The sequence below is a fragment of the Citrus sinensis genome, chromosome 8 (genome assembly GCF_022201045.2).
Source record: "Citrus sinensis cultivar Valencia sweet orange chromosome 8, DVS_A1.0, whole genome shotgun sequence".
NCBI lineage: Eukaryota > Viridiplantae > Streptophyta > Magnoliopsida > Sapindales > Rutaceae > Citrus > Citrus sinensis.
Window position 1 is genome coordinate 21,953,324 of NC_068563.1, and position 18,718 is coordinate 21,972,041.

At 32.5% G+C, this 18,718-nt stretch overlaps 1 protein-coding gene across 3 annotated transcripts; it reads left to right on the plus strand.

The window, feature by feature from the left end:
• The first annotated feature begins 361 nt into the window (after nucleotides 1-361).
• LOC102626933 (phosphoribosylaminoimidazole carboxylase, chloroplastic) lies at nucleotides 362-6,809 on the plus strand. Of its 3 annotated transcripts, none has more exons than XM_006487706.4 (16): nucleotides 362-836; nucleotides 990-1,205; nucleotides 1,291-1,402; nucleotides 1,614-1,676; nucleotides 1,793-1,931; nucleotides 2,597-2,652; nucleotides 3,277-3,350; nucleotides 3,466-3,613; nucleotides 3,732-3,905; nucleotides 4,113-4,200; nucleotides 4,313-4,429; nucleotides 5,215-5,315; nucleotides 5,400-5,517; nucleotides 5,601-5,695; nucleotides 6,250-6,356; nucleotides 6,431-6,809. In XM_006487706.4, exons 1-16 carry the CDS (start codon nucleotides 592-594, stop codon nucleotides 6,522-6,524), a joined length of 1,947 nt encoding a protein of 648 aa, XP_006487769.2. In that variant the 5' UTR covers nucleotides 362-591; the 3' UTR covers nucleotides 6,525-6,809. The 3 variants fall into 3 exon arrangements, with proteins under 3 accessions (XP_006487769.2, XP_006487770.2, XP_052288526.1); XM_006487707.4 differs by having other exon boundaries at nucleotides 5,218-5,315; XM_052432566.1 differs by lacking the exon at nucleotides 362-836 and having other exon boundaries at nucleotides 1,021-1,205; nucleotides 1,287-1,402.
• Nucleotides 6,810-18,718: the final 11,909 nt, after the last annotated feature.

Here is an 18,718-nt window from a genome sequence, read left to right on the forward strand (position 1 = left end):
AAAGCAGTGCAGTCGTTCCTGGCCAAATCAAGAATTTGGGGCTTCTTGCTACACCTACGCTACTTAAGAATGTTCTTCGGGTAGAGAGAGAGAGCTTTGTATCTCTGAAGAAGAAGAGACAGTAATCAATTAGAAGAAAAACGAATGGTAATCAATTGGAAGAAGAAGAGCTTTGTATTCACCTCTAGCTTCAACTTCAGGGATGGGCGCGTGTTTTGTGACTAATTGTGCAGGGTAATTTAGATGATTTAGGTTTTTAATTCGGGTAATTTCGTAACTGCACATTAAAAAAGATATATATGAGAAATTTTAGAGTATGGGGATGTTTTTAGATAAATACCTTCCTTTTTGGGTATACCACGGACAAATCCCTGCAAGTGACTCGTACTCTTACCCTGCATTCTCTATTCTGAGATTCCCGTTATTAGGATTCCCAAAGACTAAAAGCTACGTTAGAGAGTTTTGTGAAAAAATAATAAATAATAAAACTTTGTACGAAAAATATAAGCGGTAGGAATTGACAAACGCAGAGAAAGTAGCAGCCAAGCAAAAGAAGCGGCAGCAGCAGCAGCAGCGGCAAAGCAAACTAAAATGCAAAAGCTTGACGGCGCAGTGTTTTCGAAAAACACAGAATCTGTTTTCGCTGCTTCCACCAATTTCATCTTCAATCCTTCTTCATATTCTTCGAATAAGTCTAGGCTCCGAAAGCCACCCAGATTAAACTTTTCTTCAATGTATAAAAAAACCAACAGCGGCAACATTAACAAGTCTCATCAGAATCCCGTTTTAATGGCTTGCCGTGCCTCACGCGATTCTAACGAGACTTCCCCTGCCAGGTCCGTACTCTCTCTATTCACCTGTTTGTTAACTGTTGTTTGGAGAATTCTTAATTTGTTTTGCCACAATGGATGATGAGTTAAGTGGGTATTTGATTTGTTTATTTACTTATTATTTAACATGGGAATTCTGCAAATTGATTGTAAATATAGGAAGGATGATTCATCTGTTCATGGGTTATCTGAAACGATTGTTGGTGTTTTGGGGGGAGGGCAATTGGGTCGTATGTTATGCCAAGCGGCTTCACAGCTGGCCATTAAAGTTATGGTTTTAGACCCACTTGAAAACTGCCCTGCGAGTGCTCTTTCGTATCATCACATGGTTGGTAGTTTCGATGACAGTGCTACGGTTCAGGAATTCGCTAAGAGGTTTGATTTTATGGCCGAGCTATTGTCTTTCTAGTGTTTGTGGCAAGAAATTGTTTGCATTGCTGATTTCTTGCTTGGTAGTTAGATGTGGAGTTTTGACAGTTGAGATTGAACATGTTGATGTTGCCACAATGGAGAAGCTTGAACAACAAGGAGTTGACTGTCAACCTAAAGCCTCTACTATTCGGATAATCCAAGTATGTCTTTCTTCATTTATCCAACAGTTTGGCTTCATGATAATGTTTTGCTTTGAGCATTCACAGAGTCCTCTTGTATGGTTGACAGCTATTTCTATGAATTTTCAACTAATTTTACCCTAAATTTTACTTCTTGCCAGTGTTTATTCTTGCTTTTTTGATGTTAAAGATAACTCTGTTCTGAGCTTCATCTGTGGATTCTGTTTTACAGGATAAGTATCTTCAGAAGGTTCATTTTTCTCGGCATGGCCTTCCGCTTCCTGAGTTTATGGAGGTTGGTTTTTATTAATAACACCTCCATACTTCCTTTGGGCATTTCTGAATCTGATTATTATCGAGAGAAATTTAGTTTCAGATTTTGATTTATTGTTCTTAATATGACTGCTTCAGGTAAATGATCTTGAAAGTGCCAGGAGAGCAGGTAAACAATTTGGCTATCCTCTTATGGTTAAGAGCAAAAGGTTAGCCTATGATGGGCGTGGGAATGCTGTTGCAAAGAGTGAAGAGGAGCTGTCTTCCGCCATAACTGGTAAATGCTCATTTAAATATAACTGTCTGAATTTGATATAGATGGTTTCGTTACAATTCAGTAGGCATGTAATATTCTGCTTATCTTTACTTGCACTTTTTACCTCATCTTGATAGCTGTTGTACCCAGGTATTGGTATCCAAATGGTATGCTGGTACAAATATATTGTAATTTTCTTATAATAAAATTTCTTTTTTCGTTGTTTTAATATCATCTGCCCTACTTAGAAAAACACTACCATATGCTGATGGTTGTGTAGCAAGGCAGTGTTAGGTAGCAATTGTTTTGTCTAAAGATAGTATACCTTGAATTAATTTTCTAGTTTGTCTTTGCTTGTCCTGAGTTTCTGAAGTCTGTCTAAAGATGCATTGCTGTTGCTTTTAGTCTAGTCATTCCAATCCTGTCCAAGTTTTCATTTCTTCTGCATGTTAGCAATCTTTTATAGCTATTTTTCTTATTGTTGCTGTATTACATAAGTTTTTGTTTGGTTTGATTTACAAAATGTTGGTAACTTGTTTGTCTTGCATATGGTGTTACTTGGTTTCTAGCTTTGTGGTTTTGATTTTGCATAAAATTTGGCATCTGGTGGTATAGGTGTATAATTTGAAATAGTGGATGGTTCTTTTTCTCAGTGATTTTAAACGCTCATTTTTCCTATTTTTCAGCTCTTGGAGGATTTGATCGTGGTTTATATGTTGAGAAATGGGCACCCTTTGTCAAGGTCAGTGTCTAACATGCACACTTAATTGTTGCTTCAGATCTTTTTCATCTTCAATAAATTTTCAACCCACAATCCTTTACTTTGCGCCTTAAATTATTTGTTGGTTAAAATGTAAATATTATTTTTTACTGTCATCTATGTGACTATAGTTACCTTATATATGCATAAGAAACTACTTCAAAAAATTCAGAACAGGGTTTGATAGTCATTTTCCTCCTGAAAAGGATTATTTAATCATTTGCAAAATTCACCATAGTACTAGTGTTGGTGTCAATCATATAATGTTCCACTACTAGTAGAGCCACTTGTGTAATTCAAGTTCATTAGGTTTTTCTATTATATTACTGTTAAGTTTTTATAAGCGAACATTGTTAATTCAAAAGTTTACTAGTATTCGAGTTTGATTTTATTTTCATTATTGCTAATTTTTTAAACTTGTATTTCAATGTGACATTTCCTTTATACACTTTTTACTGTTAAAGTTATCTCACATGTTCATAACAAGAAAAGAAGCTATTTAAAAAAGCTCTTACTTGGTCTGTTTCTTTTTCTTTATATAGCTTGAACAATAGAACATGTGATGATGGCATAGATTCCGTGGTTTTGTAATTTTAATGATTACAGGAGCTGGCTGTCATTGTAGTGAGAGGAAGAGACAAATCTATCTTGTGCTATCCTGTTGTTGAAACAATTCACAAGTAGGTTCTAAGTTCAACCTTCATATTATTTGGTTATATCCAATCTTTTGTCTTCAATGCGTAAATTGCGAAACGAATTTGATGACGCATTTGAATTGGGATCCTAATCTTGCAGAGAAAACATATGCCACATAGTCAAGGCACCTGCTGCTGTGCCATGGAAAATCAGTGAACTTGCTACTGATGTTGCTCACAAAGCTGTTAGTTCACTGGAAGGTGCCGGTATATTTGCAGTGGAATTGTTTTGGACAAATAATGGGCAGGTAATAATTTTGTATCTTTCATCATTTTTGCTTGACACATTTATTTCTTTAAGTGCTATGTTAGCTTCCTGAAGTTATTGATTTTGACCATTTTGTTTTTTCATTTACATGGAAACAGATTTTGTTGAATGAAGTAGCTCCTAGACCTCACAATAGTGGTCATCACACAATTGAGTCTTGCTACACCTCGCAATTTGAACAACATATGCGGGCTGTTGTAGGTCTTCCGCTTGGTGATCCATCAATGAAAACTCCGGCAGCTATCATGTACAATTTACTTGGTGAAGCCGAGGTGATATTTCGGTTTTGTTTTTACAATTTTACCTCAAAATCCTATGCCTAAATCTTTTGCTCTTTCGTGTCATATGGTTGGATTGCTTTATAATTTCTCTTGGTGTGTGTTTGTGCATGCATGACTGTGTGCTTTAATTTTAGTCTTGTGGTTACCACATCGTTCTAGAAGATAAAACATTTAACTAAATGTTGATTGTCATGGTAGGGAGAGCGTGGCTTCTACTTAGCTCATCAATTGATTGGAAAGGCATTGTCTATCCCAGGGGCTACTGTTCATTGGTATGATAAGCCAGGTCAGGTTTTGTTTACTTCTACCCAGCCTCGTTTTTAATGTCTCATCTTGTCTCTCTATCTCTTCCCCACACATAGTTAACAATTAACTGTGTTGTTATAATCATCCCACAGAGATGCGGCAACAGCGGAAGATGGGCCATATAACTATTGTTGGATCTTCTATGGGCCTGGTAGAATCATGTTTAAATTCGTTGCTTAAAGAAGACAGTTCCGATTGCCAGTCTAAAAGTTAGTTGCCTCTGTGATGGCTTGATATTTATAACAAATATTCATGTTGTTGGTGGACATGTTTGATTCAAGTTTTTCTGATATACTCTGGTTTTCTTCAACCATCTTCATGATTTTTTTTTTTTTTAATCTTTTGGGTAAAGTGCAAGAAGAACATGACTTTGTGAAGTAAATTAAATAAAGTAGGTGTATGTTTCTTGGTTATACTATTATTTTGATTTTTTTGCTGAAACTAATTTATTTGCCTTCAAGTTTGTAAATGGCAACAAGTTTTCCCCCATTTTGGAAATTTGATTTCAAACTCCTTGTAGTTTTGAATTCTTGTAGTTGATCAGCATTGGCATTTAAGTAATATATAATTTCCTTACGAAGTTTCTTAGTTGAGTAGGTTTTTTATTTCAAATTAGGAAGTAGATTTCCTTATATTTGAGTTCCTATTTTATTTTAGGGTTTTGGCTACTATAGATAGGGCCCTGTGTTTCATTTTCAAGGAAGTCTTGATGATTATTGGGAAAAAAATAATATGTTTTTTTTTCCTCAGCTTTCTTGAATTTCCTCCGCTTTCTTTAGGTTTCTCTGGGCTCCTCTATCAGCTATATATGTTATCACTGGGGGAGAACCTGTCCTACATCAGTACCAATACATTTGGACTGTATCATTACATTTGTTTAAGAGGATTGATGATGCAATTTGCTTGGGTTTTGTGTTTGATGCAATTTGCTTGGGTTTTGTGCTTACTGCCACTTGGAGCATGATGCAAATTGCTTCCTATTATTTGCTTACAGCAGTCCTTCCACGCATTGGGATCATCATGGGCTCAGATTCAGATCTTCCTGTAATGAAAGATGCTGCAAAGATCTTGACCATGTTTAGTGTTCCTCATGAGGTTTGTCTCATGTGATTTAAAAGTTGTAGTCTTGCACATTCCGTTTCTACCTGACCTTTTGAAGTACAAAAATTGTGTTTCCAGGTTAGAATAGTATCAGCCCATCGAACTCCTGATTTGATGTTTTCTTATGCCTCATCTGCTCATGAGCGAGGCATTGAGATCATTATTGCTGGTGCTGGTGGTGCTGCCCACCTACCAGGCAAGTTATAAGTTATGAATTTGATCCATATGCTGGCCTAGTGCACAATTATGTGGGGCCATGAAGCTTTTTCTTTATTTTAGGTATGGTTGCTGCGCGTACTCCCTTACCTGTCATTGGTGTCCCTGTGCGTGCTTCAGCTTTGGATGGACTTGATTCACTATTATCAATCGTGCAGGTAGACTTTTGTTTAACTAGTAATATTCACGTTTAATGTCTGGGATACTGATAATTTAGCCCATTTTCTAGTCTGAGAGTAAGATGTGCCCATTTTCCTAGTCTGTTGCTTTTCTTAGATTACTTATTCTTCGTTTTCTCTTTCTTTCGACTGATAAGGAGCTATGTATATTGTAGTTCCTTTTCAGTGCGTTAAGAAGCAATCTTCTGTATGTTATTACTCTTATAACATATTTTCTTCTTTATATGACATACTTTCTATTATAGCAACAGGAATAGAGCAATTTTGTTGGGTTAAGGTTATTTGGACATAATTTTCATGATATCAAGAGAATGCTGAAGTGAGGGCATCACGTGAATGCTTATTTAATCCGATAGATTATGTGCAGTTGTTTCCGTTTTCACGTCTAGTTATAAAGCTGCACATACGAAGTATTACTTGCATCATTTTCCTCAAAATGACATTTAATTTGTTATTTTAATCATTTTTCCATTTTCCCCTTTAACTTGTCTCTCTAAGAAATTGCGTAATGATTTTCTGTATTGATGACGCAGATGCCGCGAGGTGTTCCAGTTGCAACAGTTGCAATCAATAATGCAACAAATGCAGGTCTGTTGGCTGTGAGGATGTTAGGGTTTGGCGATGCAGATCTTCGGGCAAGGTTAGCTTCTCTCTAACTCCCTTTATGTTTGTAAATAATGCAAATCTGATTGCTTTTGCACATGTCATGTGCAGAATGCAACAATATATGGAAGACATGAGAGATGATGTCTTGACCAAAGCAGAGAAGCTACAAAAAGATGGTTGGGAATCATATTTAAATCATTGATGTGTTTCTGAGATCATTTTTTTTTGTCTTGTTAACCCATAACTGCATAATGTAAAATTTTTTCAAGTCATTTAACCCGTGTCAGCAACGTTATTAACATTTAGCAAGATGGGCATAAACTAGTCTGACAAATGCCCGCGGAAACTTAGTTTGATGTCGACGAGAAAAATGAACAAAGATTTAGGTTAGCTGGGGTGGGGTAAAGTGCAAGGGTTGTATGTGATTCTTTTGGTATAACAGCCGGTTCATCACTGGTTCAATTGATGATCTGATACGAATTTTGTCTGGAGTGTGTGCGCCTTATTTCGTTGATGATTTGTAACGACTTTCTTTGCATTTGTGCCGCAAAAGTATTGAGCCTCTGGTTTCTATCAATTCAAAATCATAGCAATTGTATCATTTTTGCAGGGATTGGATTTTATGCTCATATGCCTTGTTGGGGTCTGAAATCAGTATAAAATTATACCAATCATGACCGTGTATATGTGCACAATAAGCTAACTATGGTCATTTGCTTCATTGGTCAGATTGTATAATTTGTGGTTTTCGTTCAAACTATAGTTTGTATGATTGTAAAATCTGCAAGTGAAAGTTTTATTTTGCGAATTGGTGAAAAGTAACTAAATAAATTATCTAACCATATAATAAATTGAAGTTACAAAATAATATCTAAGACAATTAATATGCGACAAAACTCCAAAATAAATCTGTAAACAAAGATTTAAATATGAGCGATTTTTCTGTGCAGATATACACAGCACTTGTTAATTCTTGCTTCCGCAAACACCAGACAACTAAGCTCTAACTCTGGCTCCGTATTAGTACTTAAACTAAGGTGGTCGCAGATGCCCAGGTTGCTCATTAGTCATCTTTAAACTAACAATTTGTGAAATCCAGAATCGAAACAACAAATGAGCAATTGCCACCTGTGAAAAATATCCCATCACCCCAATCTGTAACTGGATCCCATGTGTAATCCTCAAGAAGACTATTGTTGAGCTTATGTTACCACAATTACACAATTTAGGGAAACCCTTTGAAGTTGAAAAATGTAAGCATGAGGATTCAGATGTTGAATTTGGGGAGCTCCAGCGGCATGCCTGCTGAAAGATGTATTTAATTTTTCGGTTAATATGCTATAAAATAAGCATTAGCTAGTATATATTAGCACATATAATGTAGATCTGTACTGGAGAATGATTATATATGATGTAAATCGCTAAATTATTTTGTTATTAATTACACCAGAAATTACGATAAGAAATTTGAAATTTGTGAATCTCACCTTTCAATTTTTTTTTATTTTTTATTTTTTGGTAAATCGTTGATTCGATAATATCATCAGTTTTTGCTTTATCTTCATCTTCTTCATCTCCTCATTCTCCTTTGATTACTTTAACCCTGATTTTTATTTAAAATATCATTTTGAGGAAAACATATATGCAAAGTTTTGCTGTTTGAAAAATGATTTCTTGTGTTAAATTTAATAGTGTCTAGCATTGTTTATATGAAGAAATGTAGTGGTTTTGAGGAATTTAAATAGTATTTATGATAAGAAATATATCTGAATCCCAAAAAATTCGGTGTATAGTATGAATATAATAATGCAATTATGAGGGTGAACGAAGAGATGTATTCTTTTGTTACTGAGAGTTTTTACCAGATTAAGCTTTCTTGAATAAAATTGTGGTTTAATGATTTATAGTATTAGGTAAGATTATAGAAGAAAATAAATCTTAGCCATGTATTGTTTTTATTAAAAGGTTGGATGACGGACAAAGCGCTCATATCAATTTTGCTGATGAAAACAATACGTACAAATTTTATCATGTGCCTATTAGTAATTAATTTTGCCCATCGCTATATTTTTAACATAATTTTTTTTATTAAATTATAGGTGTAATGAATATATATTCAGGAATTTGGGTTTAGATAACCCTACTCATTTTGTACAGTTAAAACTTTAATTAAATTCTAAATTAATAGGGGGTAAAAGTATGAGCAATCTAAAGGAGGAGATGTTAATTTTCAATAGAATCATCAAAGCCAACAATAAATTAACAATGGGAATAAGTTATTAAATAAAAAAAAGTAGACAAACAATTTTTTTTCAAGTAGAGGGGTGGTTTGGGTGGACCAAATACAAATAAACTTTTAATTAATCCCCTCAAAGATTTAAAATCAAATGATGACATCTAGTAAAAATTTTAATAGTGTATTTACTAATCAATAATTAAAATAAATTAAAATTGAAATGAGAAATAAAAAATAAAATAAAATATTTAATTTAATTATAAGAATCAAAATCAAAATGAATTATTCTATTACTAATGTGCTTACTTTGTTTTAAAATCAAAATAAATTATTTTAAACTACTAAAATCACCTTCATTTATTATATGATATATGATTACCATTAGGAAAATTGTTAATAATAATAGTTGTTATTATTATTATTTTTCTCTTTTATTTATTATTATTATTTTCTCTCCTTTTTCTCCTCTTCTTCTTCTCTTTTTTTCTTATTCTCTCTCTTCTGAAAATTCTTTGTTAGTTCTTCATCGTCAACGTGTCAATTTCATCTTCTTCATCAACATCATCATCATCATCATCATCACAATTACATCATCAATAATAATAATAATAATCATCATCATCAATCATAATTATTATTTTCATCAAAAATAATCATCACCATCATTGATTGGTTCTTCAACGAGGACGGAGAGGTTGACCTTGACAGCAGCGACGAATCCGGCCGATGAGAAGCGACGGAGATCGGTCGCAATCGACGACGGAGATGACCGATGACAAGCTCCTTAACCGTCAAATGTGCAGCCGATCGTTTTTCTTTGTTCTAGGGAGGAGCTGGGTTAGTCGGCTATTAGGGACTTGCTTTTTTTTTTTTAATTTATATTTTTTAATTGCAAAGAGGCTATTTTAAAAATATTGAACATATAACGGGGATAGTTTTGTCATCGGGGCAATGGAGTTTTGGTTCCCAATCACCTATTTGAAGCAAAATTTTAGGAACCAAATCCAAAAAAAAATTTTTAAAAAAAACTTATTAATTTATTTTCAATTTCAATTTAACAAATAAATAATTTATTAATTTAACAAATCCGATTCTTATTACTGCATAGTAAAGAATACACACACTATATATAATTGAAACACTTCTTCAACTTTGTAATACTAATATACTCAAATACACAGTATATATAATTGCTCTGTAAAACATAAAGTATTTCTCGCTTTGATTTATTAGATCATCAAAACTCCCGATGGTAGATTGATGAGAATCGCTTGTAGTGTCTAAAAAATTATCATCAATGAAAATGGGAATGGGAGGGCGTGGTGGGGTTGATGATCTAAGACTCTTTGCTCATCACTGGTGGCCGTAATAATGGGGGCTTGGAGCACCTTCACTTCAACCCCCAGCAGCTCCTCGGCCTTTACCACTCAATGAGCAAACCCTCTGGCGGCAGCAGCATCTCCTGTGGTGGCTATCATTGTTGCTGAACAAAAAATTTGTGCTGCCCCTGAGAAGCTGAAATTGCAAGGAGAAGGCAGCAGCTCAAAAACCAGTAATCTTTTAAATGTAAGCAAGCATAATAATTATTCATAAAACGTTGAAACACAAAGTCCTGCTAGATTCAAAATTTTGAAGACTCGTGATACAATAAGAACTTAAAGTGTATATACGATTATGCATCAAAAGTGAAGTTGCATGCTATATGAAGTTTTAAAATATGTCTCACTTTTTAATGATTTCTGGTAAATCGCTAATCCGATAATATCAAATTATATCCTTCATAATCTTCATCTTCCTCTTCTTCGTCGTCATCGTCTTCTTTAGATATTTTTCCTCCTTCAACACTGTTAACGATATTTTTCGACTGCAATGTCATTTTGGAAGTAATATTTATGAAGTTCAACAAGTTTCAAATTTTGATATTGTTTGAAATGTGAATGATAAGTACAACCTCTACCATTATTTATAGAAAAATATGCAATGGCTTTGAGGAAATATAATAAAGTTTACAATTAAGAAAGGTGTAATCCGAAATCTCGAAAAATCCAATACTAAATCTTAAAATGTAAATATTTAAATCCCAAAGAATCCGATGCATATTCTAACAGATAGTGTTATAATTGTTGGATTTACATAGAGTCTAATTATAGTATTAACGTTAGTACTCGGATTCTTTTATGATCTAAACTTCTCTTAAGTAAAACTCACGTGGGAGATTTGTGATCCATAAATATTTTTTTTAAAAAAAAGAGAGATAGTAGTTAAATCATAATCAGAGGGTTTAGATCTTTTTATTTTTTATTATGGAGAGCTCAAATCAAGAGAAAATTCTAAATTTTTAGGGGGAAAAAGCCACCCACACTCCCGAAGTTTGCTTAAGGCTCCGTTTGGTACAACTTATTAAATAGAGCTTATAACAGTAGAGCTTATAGCAGTAGAGCTTATACCAATAGAGCTTTTGGACAAAAAGTCATTGAGTGTTTGGTTGTCAATAAAAAAAGCACTTTTGAACCATTAAATTGTCTAATATTTTTTATATTATATATTTTTAGAAAAACTCTATAACCTTGACTCTCAAAAGCTCAAATTTTGGGCTTTTACTAGTAGAGGTAAATTAGCTTATTTAAGCTAAAAAAACTCTATTAAAAAAATAATCAAACACCATAAAAAATTTTAAAAAGTGCTTATACGATTAAATAAGCACTTATGGCTCTTAAATAAGCCATACCAAACAGGCACTAAATGGTCACGCAAACCCCCTTAATTTCATAAATGACAAATATACGCTTTGACTATAACAATCCAAATAAATATAAATATAGTAATAAGATAAAAATAAATAAATATCATATGATACAAGTAAAATATTACAATAAGTATAATTAATAAAATAACGTATATAATGAAAACTATTTTTAATATTAAGTTATTATTCATCCATCCTATTGAATTTTATTAATACTAGCTAATATCTATTAATCAAAAAATTGACTTTAAAACTTATACTAATGTAGACATAATTAAAAAAAATTGTAAATAAAATAAATTACTGTGAATGTTTGGTATAATTATTTTAATATTATTAGTTTATCAAATAGATTTTATTATTAAAAGAATATGACATATTAATAAAGTTAAATAACTTTCTAAATGTTCAAAATAATTTATAATTTTTTTCTTATTCTATATATTATATTATATTATTTTTATTTTTATTTTTATTTATTATAGAAGTTTATAAAGTCAATTATTTGGTTGTTTGTAATCAAAGGTATAATAGTTAAAAAAAAAAGGTCAGTGAGACTATTAATGAAACTAAGGGGATTTGTGTGACCATTTAAACAAACTTTTAGGGTGTGGGTGGCCTTTTCCCAATTTTTAATACTAAGATATTCATGTTTATATCTTATAGCAAAATGTTTGAATGATAGAAAGAAGGTACTTATATCTTTATACTCTTATTAAGAAGAGCTGAGACTCTAAATTTTAATACAAAGACATTCGTGTTTACATCTTATGGCAAAATGTTTGAATGATAAAAAGCAACTTTTAATTTTTGTATGAATATAAAAACTGTCTAAATGGAAAGTTTAATATTTTCTATCGTTATTAATTACCCCGTAAATTTGTTTATTTCCAATTACAGAAGATATATCCCTCTATATTTTTACTGTTCTTTTTTTTAAAAAAAAAAATTAGCGTCCGTGTTTTATTTAACATTTTTTTTTGGTCAAAAAAAGTAACAGAACATATAGGTTAGCAGTTAGCTGGAGTGGGCAATTGTTGTGTGTGATTCTTTTGATAGAATGGATGGGAATGCATTTGTTACCTCTATTTTCTAAGATTTTTTTTCATCAATTCAAAATCACCGCAAACTTATTATGTATTGTTTATGGTTGCAGGACTTTGTTTTTATGCTATGACTTGTTGGAGTTGTTTATTTCTATTATGAAGTTAGGCAGGATTTGTTTTTTTTAAATAAAATTTGAATAGGTCTGAATTTTTTTGAAATCTGAATGGGTCTAAATATGAATATCTGAATGATATATTTACTTTTTCTTTTTAAATATCTGAATCTAATTGGCATCTTCTTTTGTTATAAAAATAAAACATCTTAAGCATGATTATTTGACATTTATGTTCTTGTAAGTAAAAAAAAAAAGGAAAAAAAGGGGATTAAGTTTTATAATTTAGGAAATAAGTATATTTTATAGAGATATTTTTTAAATATAATTTTTTTTCATTCAAACCTTTTCTTATTCAGATAAAAGTAATAAAAGTTTACTTTTTCTATTCAGATATAAATGTTTGAAAATCATACATAAATTACAATAAACAAATAAGTAAATTTTAAAAAAAAATGTATGAAATTAATAAAATTTTAGACTTCAAGCATTTAACAAACAAACTCAGTTTATAAAATTTATATTAATCATGACCATATTTAACATTTCCAAATAGATTTAATCTACAAGTGATTTAGCAAAAATTAATTAATTAATTAATTAACCATATAAATATGAGCTACATTTTGAATGAGGATATACACAAAACTTGTTAAATTTCGGTTTGTAAACGCAAACAAGTGTACGCTAAATCTTAAAAAATGTACTTTAAGCGCAAATGGAATTGAACCACTTCTTCAACTTTGTAATAAGTAATCTAATGACTACTCAATTACACTATAACTACTAAAAAAAAAAAAGAAATATGTAGGGTTGTGTCTCAATTATCAGACGTGTGTGAGGGTTGATCTGAATCTGATACTCTTTGCTCACTGCACCCCATCATATGATGATATTGAGTGGGAACTAGAGTTGGTGGCCCTAAGGAGGGCTATGGGGCTTGAATCGCCTTCACTTCTTGGCCTTTGCCACTTCAAGACCAAATTCTCTGGCGGCAGTGGCGGCGCTTGCTACTGAGCAACGAATTGATGCTTCCCCTAAGAAGCTGAAATTGCAAAGGGAAGGTAGCAGTTCTGAAACCAATAGTCTTTTAAATTAATATGAGTAAGCGTAATAAATATTAATGTGCAGACATCTTTACTGAATGCTCATGATATATTAAGAACTTAAAAGTATATATACGGTTATGCATTAGAAATGAAATTGGAAAAAGAAGTTTAAAATTTATGTCTCACCCTTCCAATGATTTCTGGTAAATCGCTAATTCGATAACGCCAAATGATGCTCATAATCTTCTTTATCTTCTTCATTGTCATCTGCTTCAGACATTTTTCCTGCTTTAATAACATTTATCATATTTTTTAATCTGAAATATCATTTTGAAATTAATATTAATGAAGTAAACAAGTCTCAAATTTTGTAATTGTGTCAAAGGTGAATGATAAGTATAACCTCTGCCGCTATTTATAAGAAAATATGTAATGTCTATGAGGAAGAAAAATATATAATAAGAAAATTAATAATTCTAAATCCTGAAATATTCGATATAAAATCTCATAATTTAAATATTGAAATCTCGAAAAATCCGGTACATAATCTAATACATAATTCGTACTATTAGATATATATGGAGTCTAATTACAACCTTTACACTAGGATCAAAGGTAAAATTCCCATAAGCAATTAGTCGTTAATAAATAAAAAAATATAGTTAAATCATAACCAAAAGCTCTCAAACCTTTAAAGTTTAAGAGAACTCATTTTACGAGAGCAATCTTGTTATTCGAATGCTTAGACTTTCATTTTTATATTTGAATAGCAAAATATTTGAATGATGAGAACTAACTTTTAATTTTCATGTGAATAAAAAAGGTTCAGAAAGTTTAACATTCTCTCCAACATGACCTTATAAAATTTATTTATTTCCAATTATATAAAGTAATATCGTTTAATTTATTTACCATCTTTCTTTATTAGCATGCATGTGTGCTTTGACTACGTTCCCCCCCCCCCCCCCCCCCCAAAAAAAATTCTTCTAAGTATTAACCCTTCGACGTGGAACTTTGTCCTAAACCCTAATTTTCAGAGTGCACATCACCAATTTGATCCTCATCATACCCATCACAAGCTCCCTTATTAGTTCCAAAATTTCCTGATCTGAACCCGACTGGTGTTTATAGAATGTAGGGTTCGGTCATTTTGAATATTTTGGAACTTTACTTATCCTTCATTCCTTCTATTTCGAAATTTAAGGACACATGGCGCAATGAGAACCCTCTCAAATGAAAATTAGTGATTTTGTGCTTATTGAATATTGATACTTAATTTGTTTTCCAACTAATGTGCCACCAACAATATTTTACAATTTGAATTAGAAATGATAATGTTTAATAATTAACTATCGCTCGAGACAATACACATTGTCTGATACATCAGTTAAGATACAAATTAAGTACCCAACTTAGTAAACAAAGAATTCTTGCTTGAGAATAGGGTTGGCAAAAAAGTTAAGTCTGAATATGGGTCAAAAAATGTAAAGCTCGTATAGATTGGATCTGGATAAGGGTTTAGGAAAAAGGACCGAGTTTTTTAGGGAAAAAGACCCGACTTCATTAGTAGTTCAAAAAGAAACTCTATCCATGAGCCTATATTTTCATAAAGATTAATGTTAGACAAACTCATGTGAAGTGACATTATGATATGTGCTAGTTAGAAGTTCAAATGCACCCACCTAGTAATCTATATATTGATTAACTAACATTATATTTAAGGCTACGTATATCAAAGGCAATCAAGATCATTAACGCTCCCAAAAGCTAGTTAGTTAGCTTTTTAACATTGACATCTTCTCTCTAAATGAAAATATCAAATAGAAATAGTTATTGGAGGGCACTGAAGAGTTAGGGCAGTGCTCGAGCTAGCTTTTGATGATGGCATTCAAACTTGCTTTGGCTAACTTATCCTCTTTTTGGTAACATCATGCTTCTTAAGGCATCAATAGGCTGCATCACACACGGCATGCAGATGTTATAAGCACCATATTTTGCAGTGGCAAAGCCAAAGTTAACTTATTTTTCTTAGACTAAGTGGATGTCGTTCTTGCCTTCTTGGCATGAATAATTCCAACCGACATGTCGTTAATATACGAAGGACTTGTTAGTTCTAAGAGCACAGAACGACCGACATCGTCTTTCGATCTCTTTCTAAATTTGAGCTTCATATTCAAAACATCATTTAATTTCTTATCTTTCTTATAATTGTAATGCATGTCATGTCATGTCATGCCATAAACTATTACCTAACAGTGAATATATGCATAGGTGATCTAGAAATTAGAAGTGGGATGTCCTCTTCGTGTGGTGATTGACTTAATTAGCAATTAACATAGTTTGGGTTGACTCATTATATTTCATTTCTGATATTTTTTAACTTATGAATTAAACACGGACATACTTTATGAGACTCGAATCCAAAACTTAGGGTTTTGATAAGATTACCCACTAACTAGTAGAGTTAGACCTTGGTCCATTCGATTTCTAATTTAACACAAAACTCATTTGATTTAATTCTACTACTCTACTATTTCACTTAAAATCTTTTCATTATTTGTACTTTTTCTGAATGTGCCCAATTAATAGTGAAAATAAATCATTGCTGCACTTAAAGTATTACTCGTTATCCATCTACCATTTACTTCATGTACACGAATATTACCATAATTAGTTTAAATGTACATGTAATATAAGAGTGATAGAAAAAGTGCAGTGCTCATGCAGTATCCAAATATTTTCCAAATCTACAATATGATTACTATGGTATAGTATTTCATTTGTGGTCTCAATATCATTAACTAATGACTTATATCATAAATACCGAATCAAACAAAGGTAAATAAAAGAGGGTCTATCAACCATACAAATATTACTTGAAATGCTCATAAAATTGCTCATACAAATCTTTTCATTATTTTTTAGCAAAAATCATACAATGGTACAAATCTTTGGAAAAAGATTTGAACAAGTTGCTTGTTCAAACATTATGATAGCATGTGACTCCTCTCAAGACTTTAATAGAGACATTTTACTACTATATGATTGTAAAATTCCTCTAAAAAGGAGAATCTATTTTTCGTTAGGAAAATGATAAACAAACTAAAGGAAGACTAAAGGACGACAGAAACGCAGCGTGGGCTTGCCGTTTCACGCGTTCCCTTAGTCTTCATTTAGTTTTGCATGGACCACAATAAATAATAAAATAAAGAATAAAAAAATGAAAAAGCAGCTCAAATTTCTTCCTTTTGTCATCTTCCTTTTCCTTATATGTTATTCTCCCCAGCCACTCATTTTCCTTAGTTTAATCCCCTCCACACATTTTTCTCGTTTGGATTTGTAACTTCATCCCCATTATTTCCAGCCATTTGCTTCGTTATCGAACGACAACCGCTTCTTGTTCTCGCCCAGCCGCTTCTTTTTTTTCTTTCTTTTGATTTGTAACTCCATCTCCATCATTTCGTGCTTAGTGAATTGTTAAATGTGCATATGACTGCTTGAATACTAAATTAGCAATACATAAAGTACAGATTATGGGTGATTAATTTATGCTTAAAACAATACAAAAGTATAGCCAACCCCTTTGCTCCCTGCCAAAAATAACATTAAAAATTCCATGTACCATTCAACGCAAAATCACATGTCATATATTTTCTTTTTGGTGAACTTGGTTTCCCTGAAACTTCTCAAATTGAAGAAAGGGTTGAAAAAAAGAATTGAGGCGACAAATGTCCTCAACTATCCACTAATTTTTCCTTGTTAAATGCAGAAGGAAAATGATAAATGCACAACTAAAAGAGAGGTGAGAGATGGAGAGAAAAAGAACAAGAAAATAAATTGATTGTTAAATGCTTTATTGGCTCACGTGCAATGTTTAATTTAATTTTTTAAATTGATTGTGGGCCCAATTTAAAATTCACGTGTGCTCATTTCTGAAGAGAGAGAGGCCATGTTTCTGTCTTTCTTTTGTCGTCCTTGAGTTTCAATAGCAGCACTCTTTTCATTATTGAATTATGCTTAGGTCATGCAAGCTAACTTCTGTTACATATAGAACTAGCTACTGATGCTCTGTGAAGCACATATACATTGCAATAAACTTCCTTTGTCCCTACAAGCTATTAGGCTGGCTGTTGCAACAAGTTATTAGGCTACATGTTGGAGAAAAATTAATGCACGATGAATGTTTTGTTAAGTCATAATAGTCTTCCTTTACTAGTAGCCAACCCTTGGTGTATAAATGAATACCCATTCATGCAAACTCTCTGTTGCAGCAACCTTGGTTTTGTTCTTCTTCTTCTTTATGCTCTTTTCTTCTCTCCTCTGCGTCTTGCAATTACTTAATTAACACACACACACATATATATATAAGCAATATTATGAATTACAATTTGCCACGTTGAAGTCCTTTGAGGAAGTGGATGCTTTCGTGGAATTTGAGGAACAAGGCCAGCATGAAAACGCGATGAAGATCCCATTTTGCAAATATGTTTGTTTTAGAGGCAGCTCTAATTTAAGGTTGTCGTAATTTTTCGTATTATACATAACAAGTGCATAATTAACCATAGATCTCCTATATATGCAGCTGTATGCCACAATATCGAGTGGATCAATCGCCATTAGACGAAGCCCATACCATGGGGAAGACCTTGCAAAACAAGATTGAGAAAGCCGCAGAAGTTGAACGAGCATTCGTTCATATGTACTGACTTGGCCACAAGCTACCCAGCAGTCAGCCATGATTGTTTCAACTCTTATTACTTCTTAGTCACCCATGTAACTGTTACTAGGACAAAGCCCAAAGAAAGCTACGTGATACCACTCGGGCAAGTCTCGAGAGACTTATAGGTACTATTATTTAATAGTTTAGAAAGTTAAGCAATTTTTTTATATTTATGAACACGGTGTTAGAGCCTGCGTCTAACTTTGAATCCTGGTTCATAACCATTCTGTAAATCAATCAAGTACGTTAATTGCACTACACGAAAAATATTTTTTGTCTTCGAACAATTGTTATCCAAAAAAATGAACTTGTAGTAACATGTAATCCATTTTTAATACATTAATTACATGCTAAGATAAAGACCCTTTTCGAAAAGAAAGAAAGGAGAGAAAAGATGGCAAGCACGCAAACTTAGTGCAAAACTGCAAACGTGTTAGGGGTCTTGTTGTTTTGGTTGCTGGACATCAAGTTACTTTTGGCAGGAGC